The 15181-nt window shown below is 34.7% G+C and overlaps 1 protein-coding gene across 3 annotated transcripts in view; it reads left to right on the forward strand.

Moving 5' to 3' along the window:
- Positions 1-15181, forward strand: part of UNC13C (unc-13 homolog C) — a 246277-nt gene that overhangs the window by 8403 nt on the left and 222693 nt on the right. For 2 of the 3 annotated variants that reach the window (XM_062583737.1, XM_062583736.1), the window contains exons 2-5: positions 777-806; positions 3961-4060; positions 7851-7968; positions 9586-9709. In XM_062583737.1, coding sequence (XP_062439721.1) covers positions 4056-4060; positions 7851-7968; positions 9586-9709 — 247 coding nt within the window. In that variant the 5' untranslated portion in view covers positions 777-806; positions 3961-4055. Of the gene's footprint in view, positions 1-776; positions 807-3960; positions 4061-7850; positions 7969-9585; positions 9710-15181 lie in introns of those variants that run through there. The other variant, XM_062583738.1, reaches the window with a different exon arrangement.

Consider the following 15181-nt stretch of genomic DNA (forward strand, 5'->3'; position numbering starts at 1 on the left):
TGAAATTAAGCTACTGCTCTTCTCCAGTTGTACTTAGTTTGCATCACAAAGGAGTTTGGGGGGCAAAAATCATGTTCCTTTTCAAGCAAACTCAACAGAAAGTTGTACTCTAGGAGTATGCCTCATCTGCTCCAGCTGTTATTGAGCATGCAGTCTATGGGATGACAGTAGAGAGAGTCTGAAGTAAAATCTCTGAAGTAGATGTGGAATGAATATTGGGTTCTCAATACTCCTGTTTTACTCAACAGGTGCACCCAGTTGCACCACTTTGGTAACAAATGTTTCCAATAACATTGGAGTGCATCTCCGCTTCCACATATCTTCTGCTGCATCATAAATGCTCTAACAATTTGGGGATCATTGTTTCTTATTTTGACTGGTTGATAGGAGAAAACCTCAATGCAGTACATATATTTACAAACACTAAACATGGCACAGAAAGCAGTACTTCTGATGTGCTGCTAATGTCTGCTATAAATTACTACTGGTGCCATTACTGAGCGTGGTTTCCTGTGCCATTCAAATTAATTCTTGTAACTAATCAGTATAATTATTATGGAGGATATTTGTGTAAACTGCAGAGATTCTCTGCATTTTTCCTCTTCCCTCAAGACTTCAGAGGAATCATTATCTTAAAAACATCATTGTGATTAAAGAATAATTTTCATTTATAGTGATGAATTCTTGAAACTACTGAAATCCTTATTTTTTTAATAAAATCTGCAAGAGTCATCAAAGCATTACTTGAATATAATCAATTACTTTTTTTTATATAGTGAAAAAAGGAAGGTTGAATGAAGCAGCTGGTAAGTCTGATTTCTCTTTAATTTCTGATTTATGCTTTCTTTTTTTGGAAAAGAATGTATGTGGCATATTAAACAATCATTTAAACCTAGGACTACTGACACCCATTTCTTCAAGTGTTCAATGTAAAACAAATAAGGAAAGAAAATTATGGGAGAAAAAAATTATTCATAAAATCCAGGTTATAGACTTGCACAATCTATTCAGTGCTAATAATTATGGTGTCATAAATTAGTGCTATTTAAAGGATATTTCCATTAAAAGGAAATTTTATCTGGTTTGATGACCTAACTACATCATGAGTTGAGAGAAATTATTTTGATTATAAGCAGAATGCAGGGTTTAGCATCACCAGGGTGAGGAGGAGATGGTGCTGCATTTTTCCTGTGAGGAGATACAGATGGAAGCCCATGCATAATTGACTGACAGCTGTATAGATCAGGTATAGGCCCTATGAAACAAACATCAGTGAAATCAAGCTGCCCCAGATTCTGTAAGTCTGGCTCAAGGACCAACATTTAGCCAAAGAGTGGACAAGAAAGGCCTTACTTAGCCAGAATTTTCTCACACATAGATGATAAACCCTTGAAGAGCTGTGCTGTTATTAGTTCTTAGGAAAAACTGATAAATCAACTAATCAGTGAAGAAAAATTTGCTAGTAGTTGTCTGGCTATGACATTTAAGTAATTCCTGCAAATTATTCAAAGATACCTGGATTAAAGGAGACATCACCTGAACCAGCGAACCAGCACAGGTTAAACTACTTGCTTGGGACATGGTTCTGCTAGTTTGCTGCAAAGTATGGTCATTGGTATTTAAACTGTGAAGTATAGATTGAAGAAATGTCTGAATTTGTCTTTTTTTTTTTTTTTTTTTTTTTTTTTTTTTTTTTTTTGTTAAATTCCTAATGCTATCAGAAGGAGATTCTTCAGGGTTCAGTAAATGTTATATCTTACTGGTACTCAAGAGGTAGTAATTTACAAAAGATGATTATCAAACAACGTTTTTTTTTTTACAAGTTAAATAATTTTCAGTTGGCCTTTAAATGTTGTATAGCACTTGTTAACGCCGTAAATAACAGGTAATGAAGCTTGAACGATATACTCTGATAATTGGCCATACTTTCTTGGGTCAGCTTATTTGTGTTGCCAGAGTATGCTGAATAGCATGTACTCCTGACACTGTTACTCTTTAAGGGGATTATTTAGAAAACAGTATTTTTTTTTAGTCCTCTTTCTCACTTGGTATATCTCCTGAAATCTGAAGAGGATAAATGAGTGGTGAAGTAGTGAAGGGAGACATCCAGAGAAGAGCTGCCAAGGAGCAAGGAGCTCCTGGAGAACTAGTGGTTTGAAAAGGCAAATGGCAAAGCTCTAGGAAAGGGAAAAATGTAATAATACAGCCAGATGGAATTTCTTTAAATGTACTCATTTATGCTAGAAAATGAGGTGGGGAAAGGCAGTAAGGTGGTCAGGTTTGAATGCTGGTGTGATACATTGTTGTGACATAGGGCATGAAATTGGCAAATGCAAATGAAATTAGAGTTGAATGTGAATATAATAGAGATTTTTTTTTAGATATGTATTTTTTCTGGTAGTCTATTTCATTGATCTGCATCTTGTCAGTCATGGTTGCATTTAAAGGAGATGATTTTTGTCGGAGGTTGTTGTGGTTTTGATTGAAAATTTGATCTAGATGGTGGCGCTCAACATGGCGGGAGTTAAAGATGGAAGGTTTCAGCCAAGTGGCTTAATGAAGAATTCTTTGGAAATTTAACAGCCATGACTTGCAAGCCCTCAAATGGAAAACAAATTTTTTCAACTAGAAAACATTTTGCAAACTTTACTTTTTGTTTTCTTTGGTTACACAGAATGTGGAATAGGAATATATGTGAATTACGTATTGTGGATACTTTAAATAAGTCATCAGACTTCCAAATCTATATTGACTTTATCAATAGTTTGTTCAGTGTAAGAACAGGTATATTTGAGAAGACTGGTACATTGAGTTATAAAAAATGGATAACTCTCTTTGAAACAAGTAGTTCCCATTACAGAACATATTTTTAGTTTTTACATCAAACATTGTCCTTAGCTGTAATCAGGAAGCTCTACATACAGGATGTACAGAGCTAACACTTTCCCTGCAGGCTTTTTAACTGCAGTGAAATTTGATACAACCTATTCAAGAGTGTATTGTAGACAGGAACAGCTCCCCTCCTACTCAGTCTGAATGTTTTACCTTTGGGTGATACAGACAACTCAAAAAGGACTTATGTTCTTGGTCTCATTTCACACGTATAGTTTGTAAAGAACTCTTCTAAATAAAGTCTCTCTTTAAAAATATGCTGATGTTGATCCTAATATAAGCTGCTAGAGGCTAATGTAGAATGTGCTTTGTGCATGCAAGCTGAGAAGCTTTTCTGAACAGTGGTAGCCATCAAGACAATATAATATGCTGTTGGCCTTTTTAGATGCCTATGTAAGCCCTAAAGGGTGATGCACTCCCATAGTTTTTCCTAGCTTTTTTTTAACTAAGGATATTTTTATGCACTTTCAAAAATCTTCAGGGCTTGTTTGTCTGCTGATTAGGTCCAATTTTATGAATATTCTTTCTGTGCATTTACAGAAACTGAGTTCATGTGGGACAGCATCTGAAGCCCAGTTTGTTCTTGCATCTATGAATAGAACTAGGTTCGCTCACAAAGGCATGAAAAAGCCTTACTGCATCTGTGACTTTACCATAATTGAACATAAGCCCCAATTAGCCAATCACCGGTATTGCTGTATCACTTGAAAGCCAAAGAATCCTAATTGCAGAAATGGAATGTTTACTGGTTGCATGCAGTATCTGTCAAGGGAGATGGATTAATATTCTGAGAAGCCATATCTCATAGCTGATCCCCCAAATACTTGTTCACATTTAGGATTATGTTCTCTTCCACCTGTGATAAACAGGGATTTTCCTGTTATAATCCCATTAGAAATAATAAGGATTTTCTTGTTCAAATACAAGAAAATTCACATTCAGATGTGCCTTTCAAATCTGTGCATAGGGTTTAGAGTTAAATCTCTACTGCTGTGAAGTTAAATGTGTCTAGCTTCTAGAAAAAATAATAAACTAGAAGTATAAGTAAATGTACTGGTTACTTTTCAGGTGCATTCCACACATATGTTGTTTTAAAAGTTCAAAATTTAAAAAGCACTACAATAGACAGAAGAGGAAGTAAACCTTGCTGGGAACAGGACTTCATGTTGTAAGTAACAGGGAATTCTTATCAATTGGTTGTGTTGACTGTATCTAAATGGTTTAGAACATTTAATAACATCTCAGACCAAATACAGACTGACAAATACAGGTAAGGAGAGAGTATGCAGCTCAAATGTCTCCGGCTAGTTCTATGAACCAGAACAAAAGTCAGTTTTGCAGGTTATTCAGCCACTCACACTGCAGACCAAGGCTAGTAGGCAAGAAGGGAGAGAAAATATTTTATCTCAATTCTTTAATTTCATTTTATTTTTTAGGAATGAAGGAATGGGAGGAGAGAGCGGAACTGAATATCCTCATGCAACTTCATTTTTGTTTTGATTGATTTTCTTTATATATAATTCATGCTTTTTCTGTCCATTTATTCATCCATTTAGGTAGTTTACTTATTGACCTGTACTGTTTCTCATCTCTGCCTGCAAATCTTTGCCCCCTTGATTTGTCTTTCCATCTTGTTATCCATTCTTTGTTCCTTTTCTGTACTTGATAGCCTTACATACACCCCTCATTAGCCAGATAGGTGCAAGCACATACATAAACACTGACATTCTGAGGAATCTTGCTTTCAACTATCAATTTCAAAGCAATTTAAAAGAATTAAATATTTAACCCTATTAGATGTTAAGATAGGGCATTGATCTCTACTTTTTTTTGGTCCTTTCCTCCACCTTTTTTGACCCCCTCCCTTCTCCCAGCACAAATCTTTTTCTGTTACCGTATCTTTTTCTGAGGCAACAGAGGTTTTATTTTTCAGGACTCGATTGAAATATTTTACAGAATTAAACACTTAATTGGCTTTACTTATTTTTGAAAAATATGCTTCCTACAATTTTTATTTTAAATCTAATTTAGTATTTTATCAAATGATTGAGTTTTGTTTTGAAGATTTCCCCCCACACGCACACTTTCTGGTCATCAGAAGCTATAAAAAAAAGAAAAAGCCTTTTAACAAGCTGTACGTTTACCGAAACTAGCATTTTGATTAGGATAACCCCACCACATTTAATTCTGTACTGTATTAACTGAAGCATTTCTTAAGTTTTCCCTCTCTTCTTCTTCTGCTGTACAGATGTATTTCAGTAAATTTCATAGTGCTTATATTCTTAAGTCCTTAATTTCATCAGATTTTTTTTCCTAAAGTTACTAATTGAATTAGGAGCTTTTCTAATGTCATGCAACTGATTTTTTAGAGATCTACAGTAGACTATTTGCTTGCTTAGCTAGACACTATGTAACTGAAGGGCTGGTCTCTTATTTACATTAAGTCAACATTTATCATCTTTGCATTCCATTTTATGGCTGGATGTAAAGAAGGATCAGAGTTATTGAAAAAAGGCTAACATCAACCAAAGCTCAACTTGGTCTCTTTCCTCTTCTTCCACAGTCATTGGACTTCTCAAGCACTCTTCAGAGCTGCAGCTTAAATTAGCCAGACTAGAGGAGCCTATCTCTGAGAATATTAAGGAAATTTATTCTCCGTATCAATAGCTAGCCTTAATAAATGCCGTTCTTCCACTGCAGCTGTGAATTGTAGAAAATGTTACCATGTTTTGGTGTAGAAGAGTCACTATTATATAATAATGTAGTGAAACAATTTTTAGCACTTTAATGATACAGACATAATAGTTTTATAAGGTGCTGGGGGCTTTGGGGTGACAATGTAGAGTGTATTAGTTAGTAGATGATTAAATTTCAGTATTTGCTCTATCTGTTACCTTTAGTGCAGCAGGCCATTAAATACTATTTCAGAATGGATGTGTAGCCTCTCCTATCAATTTTTGAGGTACACATTAAGGTATTTAATAGATTAGTTTTTCTGCTTTATAAGTGCTTTCTTTTAAATCATACTGTACATAAGTGAGTGTTCTGTAAAATCAGTGCAAATCAGCAGTTTATTAAGATTACTTTGTGAGTTTGTAATGTAAATGTTACCAAAGAATACTAAAGCACCTTTCTAGCGTGAAGTAATTAAATTTAGTTAAAAGTTGGAGGAAATATTTTGAGTTTGCTGTAGTTCCATATACTGCTTACTCAACTGTGCGACAGGACAGACTTTTTTAAAAGGCATTATAAGTAGGCATTTACAAATACATTCGTATAGACCTTTTGCTTATTCTAGTCCATTTTCTTAAAGGTTCTTTCTGCTTCTCTTTTTGAAAGAAAAACTGCTCCATTGAACAAAAACTACCAACTTGCTTTTTTGAAAATACATATTGTTTAAAGTTTTAATGTACGGTTTTATTCTTCAGTTACCGATACAACAGTATTAAAGATGGAGTCAAACAATTTCTGAAGACAGAAATTTTCAGTCTGCCTTCCTCTATGTATTTGTAAAGTGAGAAATTGAACGAAAAAATGCTGTATTCACTATAGCTATTTAACCACAGAAGTACAACAGTTTGAAAAAGTTAGAGCTGTCCACCATGTTTCTAACAAAAAGCATTGTGTTGAGGTCCAGTACCTGTCTCAAAGGTACTTTGCTCTTCTCAGATTTCATTTGTTCTTTCTCTGATAAAATTGAGTATACACTAATTCACTATGCTACACCATGCAAATCAGTTATTGATTAGTTTTCATACTTAAGTTAAACAAATGAAGATTACATATCAGTCAGTTGCAGACACCAGTGTCTACTTAATATGTGTCATATTTACAGAACTGCTTATAGTAAAATGTAAAGGATTGTCGGACGTTTTGTATGGAAATAACTTGCAGTTTTGTTTATTAGTTTTAGTTTCACATCACTGGTGAGCCATATGGCCTGGCAAAAAAATGATTTTAAATCCCTACAAAAGTATAGTTGTTGTGTGATCTTTTTGGTGTCATGGTCAAAAAACAGTTATTAGTAAAATGTGTATATATCATAAGTAAAACAAAAACAAGGCCTGCAGAAACAACTCTTGAAGTCAAGAGCAGTTTTCCCATTATAATTTTCTTGTATTATGCAGCTTCTCACTTCTAGTGAAGGGGATAAGATCCAAACATCTCTTGCATCTTCTCTCCTTTACAGTGAGAACAAGATTAGGAACTACATTAGTTCCTAATCTCAGTCTGTTTTTTCTCTCTCTTGAATTTTTGTGTGGAAGGTTGGAAGTTTTCCCATACCATTATAAATCCTCTGTAGCTGATGGCGCATGCTGCCTGTCTGTTGTACTGTCTTGGCCAGTATTGCCAAATCTTAGTTTTGTTGAAAATGTTCCTCTGAGTTTTATGTTCAAAATGACTGCTGCTAGTTTTATGGATTCCAGTTTCACCTAACAGAAATCACCCGACAGAAGGCTAGCTATATTATATTACTCCTGTGGCTAATAAGTTAGCTGCAGTGGAACCTGAGAATGCAGGTGACTTCAGGGTGTCCTCAGGAGACGAGTATCCTGTGGAGATAACAAATTCTATATGCAGAAGCTGCTCAGAAGAACTTGAGACAAATGCACTTCCTGATCCTGTTGTCTTTCTAGGTTGTATCCAATAGGTCCAAGTCTTGTAGCAAAGTAAAGATAATTGAGACTTCTGTGCTACGTATTTCCAGCAGAATTGTTGTGCTCATCAGTTTGTAGGAATAATCCTGAACATTTGATTCCTGAGACTTGGCTTACCTAGTCTAATGGTTGTATCATGACAGTTATTTCACGTTTTGAGTTCACTGAAAACAAAATTACTGTATTATAAATTACTAATTCAAGGTATTACACGAGAACAGAGTAGTTGGGACTGCATTTTCAGTTTTATGCTTTATGTATTCATAGTTTCAAATCTCCAATTTTTGTATTTGTTTTTAGTGAAATCAGTGATGATGCGAAGGGATTCATTATAGAACTCTGGAAGAAAGGCTTGCTCTGGGATAGCATTTTAGGCATTTTATGGATTCCTCTTGCAACTGTGGAACATGCAACAGATGTAAGTTGACTTTCTGTGGAAATGTAAAAGACTTGAAGTGAAATCCAGTGGCATTCTTAGTTGCTACAACTACTGTAATGGCATAATTAATGTAAAATTCTGTGTCACTTGCTTCATTCAGGCTGTGATATTAAGGCATAATGTGTATGTGACTCTTAAACTGACAGTTCATAGGCATTAGCCGCATACCCTGGAGTAATGGCTCATACTCAATGAGGTATAATTCAGTAAGTGGATTAAAGTTCACATGCACTCATTATTTATTAGTAAGGCAGAGGCAGTTTGGTTTATCTGGTTAGAGCAAGGTAACTTCAAATTAAGCTTCCTGGCCTGTATCTTTGGTGACCTTGGGTAAATCTTTAGTAAAACAGGCATAATACTATTCTGTCATTCAGGGGAAATGCTACTGTTTCAAAGAGGAAAAGAAATTTGACCCATTATAATAATGATGAAATTAATGGTAAACTAGGCACAGGGAGAAGGGTGTGTGGAGAAAATGAGTCAAATCAAGAACTACTTTGTGTCCAACGTAAAAACAGTTAGTCACCAGAATGCTCTACTGAGCAGCCATGTTTTCAGTAGGCTACTTGCACAAGAAGGTTGCATGTAGGGGGTATGGAGATACTGAAACTACCTGCCGGTGCTGTGAAGTTGTATGAACTCAAGAAAAGTAAGAAATGGCTTTACTCTTAATACTCCACAGTTATCCCATTCATGAATCATCTTTACTCCATGTAGTCCGTGGGTTTTATAAAAAAACAAACAAACAAACAAAAAAAAAAATCTAAAACTTTTTTTTTTTAAGAAAGAAAAGATAATTGGTGAGATAAGAGAACAAATCAAGAAAAATCCCTTCTGTGGAATCCCCTATCAGTCCAGTAGTCATTTTTTGTAGGGACTGATTATTCATATATACTTTGAACTGACATTTTATTGATTCTACTCAGAGAGTGGAGGCAGGGAAAGATGATTCCTGTTTAAATTAGAAGTTGCTCTGTACCACAACTGCCAAGAGCTATTTCAGCCCCAAGGCAAGTTATATTGCTCCGCAACCCTAGCTGCTGTTGAATTGCAATTGCTGGCACTGAGATTGTGGCGTAATATTTAACACTAGAGTTTTAAACATATAAAACATGCAAGTCGGTGTTTTCTTAATTTCTTCAGACCCTCTGAGCCTTTATTTATAATTAGGCTGCTTCGGAACTTTTCTAGTTCCTGAGTTGCTTCAAAAGTTGTTTTTTGGATTGGTTATTATCATATGTTGATCATGTCAGCCTTGCTATAATCTGCTTGTTTGTCATCAAGTCAAAGGGGAGCTCAAAGATCTCAGTTCATAAAGAGTAATTTTCAATATACATGTTTCTTGCATCTTACTCATCTTAATGTGGATTTGCCTATTTATGAATTTGTTGTTGAGTAAATGTTTTTCAAATACCATATCTGTAAGAACCTGAAGTCTTAGAAACTACTTAAATAAAAGTTGGAAAAATCAAGAATGGATCCTAAGCCTGTTAGTGTCATAAGGAGACTTCCATTGACTTAAGGGAACCTTGATTCAGGAAAAAGTGGGTAATGCTATAAATCCTACCCAAGTAATTTTCAGGATATTTTTCATAGGAAGGTCCAGGTGCTTGGTGGACATTGCACTCAGAAGTCGTAAAAAATGGAAGCGAGATCCATGGCACAAAAACACCAACTTCACATGAGATCCTACTAGATGTCTACTTTGCGTTACCATTTGGTGAGTTACAGATTAAGGAAAAAATAAAAAGGGTCCATAAATATCATAAACAAGAAATTAATGAAGAGGTCTCTTCTAACTCCAGCTCTCCAACTGGTCTGTTCCACTTCCTGAAACAGTGTCAGATGGTAATTCTTCTATAGAATTTACTCATCAAAACATTTGTATACTTGATACTGGTAAATAATAAGAGAATCACTGAGGGCCTATTCTAATGATCATCTGTTTCACATGTGGATTGTAGAACTACTCAAGAAAGAAATACACTTCCTTAAGGCTCTGTTCGTTCTTCCCCTATATCTTACAACTCTGTAACACATCATCTCTGACCAGCTATTTCCATAATGTAAGTTTTACATAAAAGAAAACAGGACTCCTTTTTTTTCCTGTTCACAGCAGATACCTGCCTGCACTATATATGAGTGGAAACTGGATATATATATATATGTAGAAATAATGTTTATGAAGGTGGAAATGGCAGCTGAAACTTAAATAATGTATTTTACATTATTCACAGATATCGTAGAGAAACTGATTAAAATATCAAGGCCATCCATACACCTATAACAATATGACAGGTCTAAATCAGTTTGCAAAAATTGATTTAATATTTTATTCTTTAAACAGTCCAGTGAATTGCAGCTTAAAAGACTAATTCTGAAATGTATACAAGAATAACAATAAAAATAAGAAACATAAAAACAGTTTTGAAAGGGAGAGGTGGAAAACTCTTATCAGTAATACGTTCTTAAGCTGTTTTATTTTTGAAATGCAGTGCCTAAAATTGAATTCATCAATGCAGTTAACATTGATTACAGCAGTCTAGTTACTTCTGGTGCTATAGACTCTACTCTTGTCAATGCACCTCATAGAATGTATACCTTTTCAGAGAAGCAAGGTCATTATGGACTTTCATGCATTCCTATAAGTCACAACACCCCTATTTTTTGAAGCAGAATTTTTATTTTGATAATAAAATTGTAGCCAAGAAAGTAACATGGGTGAAAGAAATTAAGCCCTATTCACATTCTGATTTAGCAGCAGCCATAAATAATTCTCGGTTGTCTGAATAAAGGTTTGCATGGAGGAACTTTCTCCTTCCTATTCACATATGCCTCCATCTGGATCATTCTGATTCTTTAAACATGATGAGAAGTACACGTCAAATGCATTGAGTCCTTAAAAAATAGAAAGTATTTAAAGAGCACAACAGAAAAGGGTAACAGTTTGTGTAGCATGTAACAGTAAAATATCCTTTACAAAAGGAGGAAACTTGGTACAAATGGGATTTATTTTACGTGCCAAAGATTCTTGCTGAAATCTCCTTGGAATTAGAATATTTTTAATGTCTCCTCTATGTAATTTTCATATGTTGAAGGCTGGCATATGTCCATTAAAGAAATTTGCTCTAATTGTATGTTTACAAGTTGTAAGTTCAGGATACTATCGATTTCAAATTGCTGCTTAGAGGGAGTGTCATTTTTTTAGACTGATGCTTGTATTCTGGTTCCAAATAAACTAATGGAGAAGTTTGAAGAAAATAGTCTTTAACTGTCGTTTGAACTGTCTGGAGTGTTTTGTAAAACCTGTAGAGGTCGCTCTTACACTATAGTTCTGCCTACATGAGAAGATACAAAAAGCATTAAGGTTCAGGTATTGGGAAAGCCACATATTTATCTTTACCATCTATCTACAGTCTGCTTGAGATTGCTTATTCTGTTGAATAGTTTTCAATTCAGCTGTAACCAGCTGAGGATCCATCCTTGGCTGTTATAGTCAGTACAACCTCTTTCTTAGGACAGCTTGTATCAGTAAGGCAGGAGACTGCAGTTGCTTTTAACTGTTTCATGAAAGGTGCTCATTTAATAATGCCAGACTTCATCTTCAGAAAAATATAATGCATCCACTATAAATCTGAACCCCCTGTGCTATTCTAAAAGTATGGCTTTATTTGGTCTTGAAGCACTACATGTGTTACTAGAAAAGAGTTTCAATATCATTAGTTTGTTCATGGATGCTTACTTCTAAAATTATTGGCTAATACTGGCTGTGGCTTGTTTCTGCAAAGTGCTCCTTTCACCATTGGCATTTAGGCTGTGCTCCAATGAACAGCTGTTAGCTAATGAGGATTTCATATTTAGAGTTCTGCAGGCAAATTCACAGCAATACTATAGGTCTTTTGCAAACAATATTTCTAAAAGTCAGTTCTTTAATGGACAGTCAGATTTCATTAAATATAATTTTGTTTCAAATGTGTTAGGTCATTCATGTAGTAAGACAAAATTTAAAGGACATTCCTTATATTTTTATTAAAGCCAGTGTTAGAGGCCTACATCTTGTGCTTTAACATTCATCAAATAATGAAATTATATACATTACGTAAAATGCATTCACTGAATAGTAGGACATATACTGTTAGTAAAGTGTAATACTCATCTCATAAAACAGCATGGAGCTGTGTATAGCTGAAAATACAGTGATGCTGCCAATTACATGGAGCAATTGGACTGCTTGTCAGATCATGGAGGCATTAAGGATTGTCATTGTTATTTATACTTTAAATTTGTTTTGCAGGTTTATTGTTACTTTTGAAATGATGATGTTATGAAGGGCTTTAGATCATTTCTTGTATTGAAACACAAAAGATAAAATATCTTTTACAAGTGTCTGGATTTTATTATGCTCATAAAAAGAATTGATTGAATAACATCAAAAGGATGCAGTGAACATCGGAAGTAATAGTGAAAAATAGCTCAAGAACTTATTGTCTAAATAGAATAAATCTTATTCATATCTTGGTGACTTGTCTAATTCATTAAATGCAGAAGGCCTGATCCCCCATATATATAAACATCATTTTTACCACTCTGACATATAAGGGAACTTTCAAATGGGTCTAAAGTACATTCCATTGAAGATGCTTTTACACTTCTAGAATTTTTTAAGAGAAATTTCATTTGTAAGAATCTGATTTGTAAGAATGATGATTTGTAAGAATCTGATGATCCAACAGCTTTTGGAGAGAATTTTGTTTTGCTGGTACTTCTGTATGGATATAAAAGCTCTTAAAATTCGTTCTGTTCATTTCTTATATTCTTTGAGAGGTTTGGTCTAATACTGTTAATCATTCAGGTGCAGTGAAGCCTCATAGAGCAAGAATGAGGAAATTGTTCCAGCTGCTTTGGAAAGTTACTGTACTGCTGAAAGAATGCATGTCTCTTGTCTGAGCTGCAGTAGAAGAGAATGTTGCCATTTTCCTGATACCTTGTACATTGCCCATAGGGTAAAAGTTCTGTTCATGCTACTATTTTACCATCAAGATTTATCCATGCAATTGCAGAGGTGTGATTTTTGATCTCATCTCATACCACAAGCAGTCTGCAAAGTAGAAAGCTGATCAGTATGGTGGGGGAACAGGCCTTTGTTTTCAGAGTTATAAGGAGAATTAGATAAGAGGGGTGAGGATTCAAGGAAATGCAGGGGAATGGGTATAGCAGAAGAGAAGTATGATCAAGACACAGAGCTAAAAAGTTAGGACAGCAGGAAAAAAAGGAAAGAAAAAAAGACCAAATAAATCATTGGGGGAAGATGATAAAGAAAGGAAATAGCACCAGAAGAAAGGTGAAAGAAAAATGAATTATTATGTTTTCACAATATATTGTTTTATAAATATTTATATCTTTCTAAAATTTACCTTTCTTCCTTATCAGTGGGCTTTTGTACTTATGGAACTCTTATTCTTCACATAAAGTTACCTGGACCTGTTAAATTGTATATGAAGTCTTAATGCTACAAGGGAATTTTTTCCTAGTAACTTGCACAGTAATATTGGGAAGCTGGTGTTTTATTTGTCCTATGAGTAGAAATACAAACATGAGCAAGGACCCACCAAGGTCAGTAAAAACCTGGAGTTCTCAGGAGTTCAGTCTCCAAAGTAATTAATGTTATGTTTATAAACAAAGCTTACCTGTGGAACATAAGAGAAATACTGAAGAAAAGTTACTCTTTCTGTCATCAGGAGGTTAATGATTCTACTTTTAGCAGTTGCACGGATTTGAGTGATGTAATTCATGTAATATGCTACTACTAGATTACTTTTAGATCAGTAGATGTGTACCCTGATATACCCCTTGTCTTTGAGACCCTAGTTATGCAGGTTGTGGATCTGGCCAAAATATACTGCAGCTCCCTTTGTCACAGCACTTTTTTTCTTGAAGGTGGGATCATACATGCCCAGTTCTCACCCCAATATGAGGCAGTAACTTATACATAAAATTACAGTTTCCCATGATGTGCGTAAATATAATTTTAAGATATATAGTTGTAGAATAGGACTAACCTTTGCAAAGCACTTTGTTGTATTTTGAGACAAGAAAGATCAACTAAAAAAGAAAATGCTGATGTAGGAAGAGATGGTCCAATTAACTCCATGGTAAAGAGATAAAATACGAGGTACCTACAGTGTACCAAGTGTTTCTGGTCTAGTGTTAGACAAGACTCTTTTAGTGCAAAGACAAGCAGAGTACTGTTTTATCAGCTGTGGGAAAGATAAATGAAAAAGGTTTCTGGGGAGAAACTTCATTTTCTTTGAGACTGCATGGGACTTTTTGGTTAATAGGACTTTGTGGTTCTGTTAAAAGCCTAAGCCTTGTAAAAAGGTTTTCCTCTTTTACTTGTACCTTGTGTAGTGAACACAAACTAGAGGAGGTGTATATAATTATAATTAAGTGGGATATATTTGATAATAGCTATCACCCCTTTTAAAGTCACTTGTGTGACATGGGAATTAAAATTTTATTTTGCAAAGTAGCCTACTGGCTACAGGACTTTAATCTCATAATTCATTTTAGAAGCTACCATTCAGGTATTCACCTTTTAGACATGCTTGAAATATGATTTGTTACTGTTTAGCCATATACATTAATCAGCCAACAATGGTAAGAGGTAACTTAAAAATGAAATAACAATGAGGCTAGTTCTTATTTCTATACCAGATGCCATAGTAATCCACTGATACACAAAAGAAACAGCAAAGGAGGAAAAGAAGAACTTCCCACAGAATTTTGATCAGCATAAAATAAGGGCCTGAAAAATCATAGCAGAATGATTAGGAAAGCTCATGCATCAAACTAAAAAATTCTAAACATAAAGCACCTTAATTTGTGCTGTAATACACATACGTCCGAACAGCTTAAAAGTTAGCATTAACTTATTCGGTAGAGTGTTAACTTAATATTCAAATAGAAATTAACTTAAGTACAAGATCTTATTTTTTGCCAAATGTTATCTTCATCTTATCTTTGTTTCAGAACAGTATTACTTTTTTTCTAAGCAAAAAATAAAACAAATTTAACTTTTTTGACAGCTAACTGATCGGGTAATTTGCTTAGGTAAGCAGTGTGAGAGAAAATATATCAAAACATACCTCTTAACATGTGACCAAAACATCAGACATGGGAAGATGAAATGGGC

The sequence above is a fragment of the Rhea pennata genome, chromosome 10 (genome assembly GCF_028389875.1).
Source record: "Rhea pennata isolate bPtePen1 chromosome 10, bPtePen1.pri, whole genome shotgun sequence".
NCBI lineage: Eukaryota > Metazoa > Chordata > Aves > Rheiformes > Rheidae > Rhea > Rhea pennata.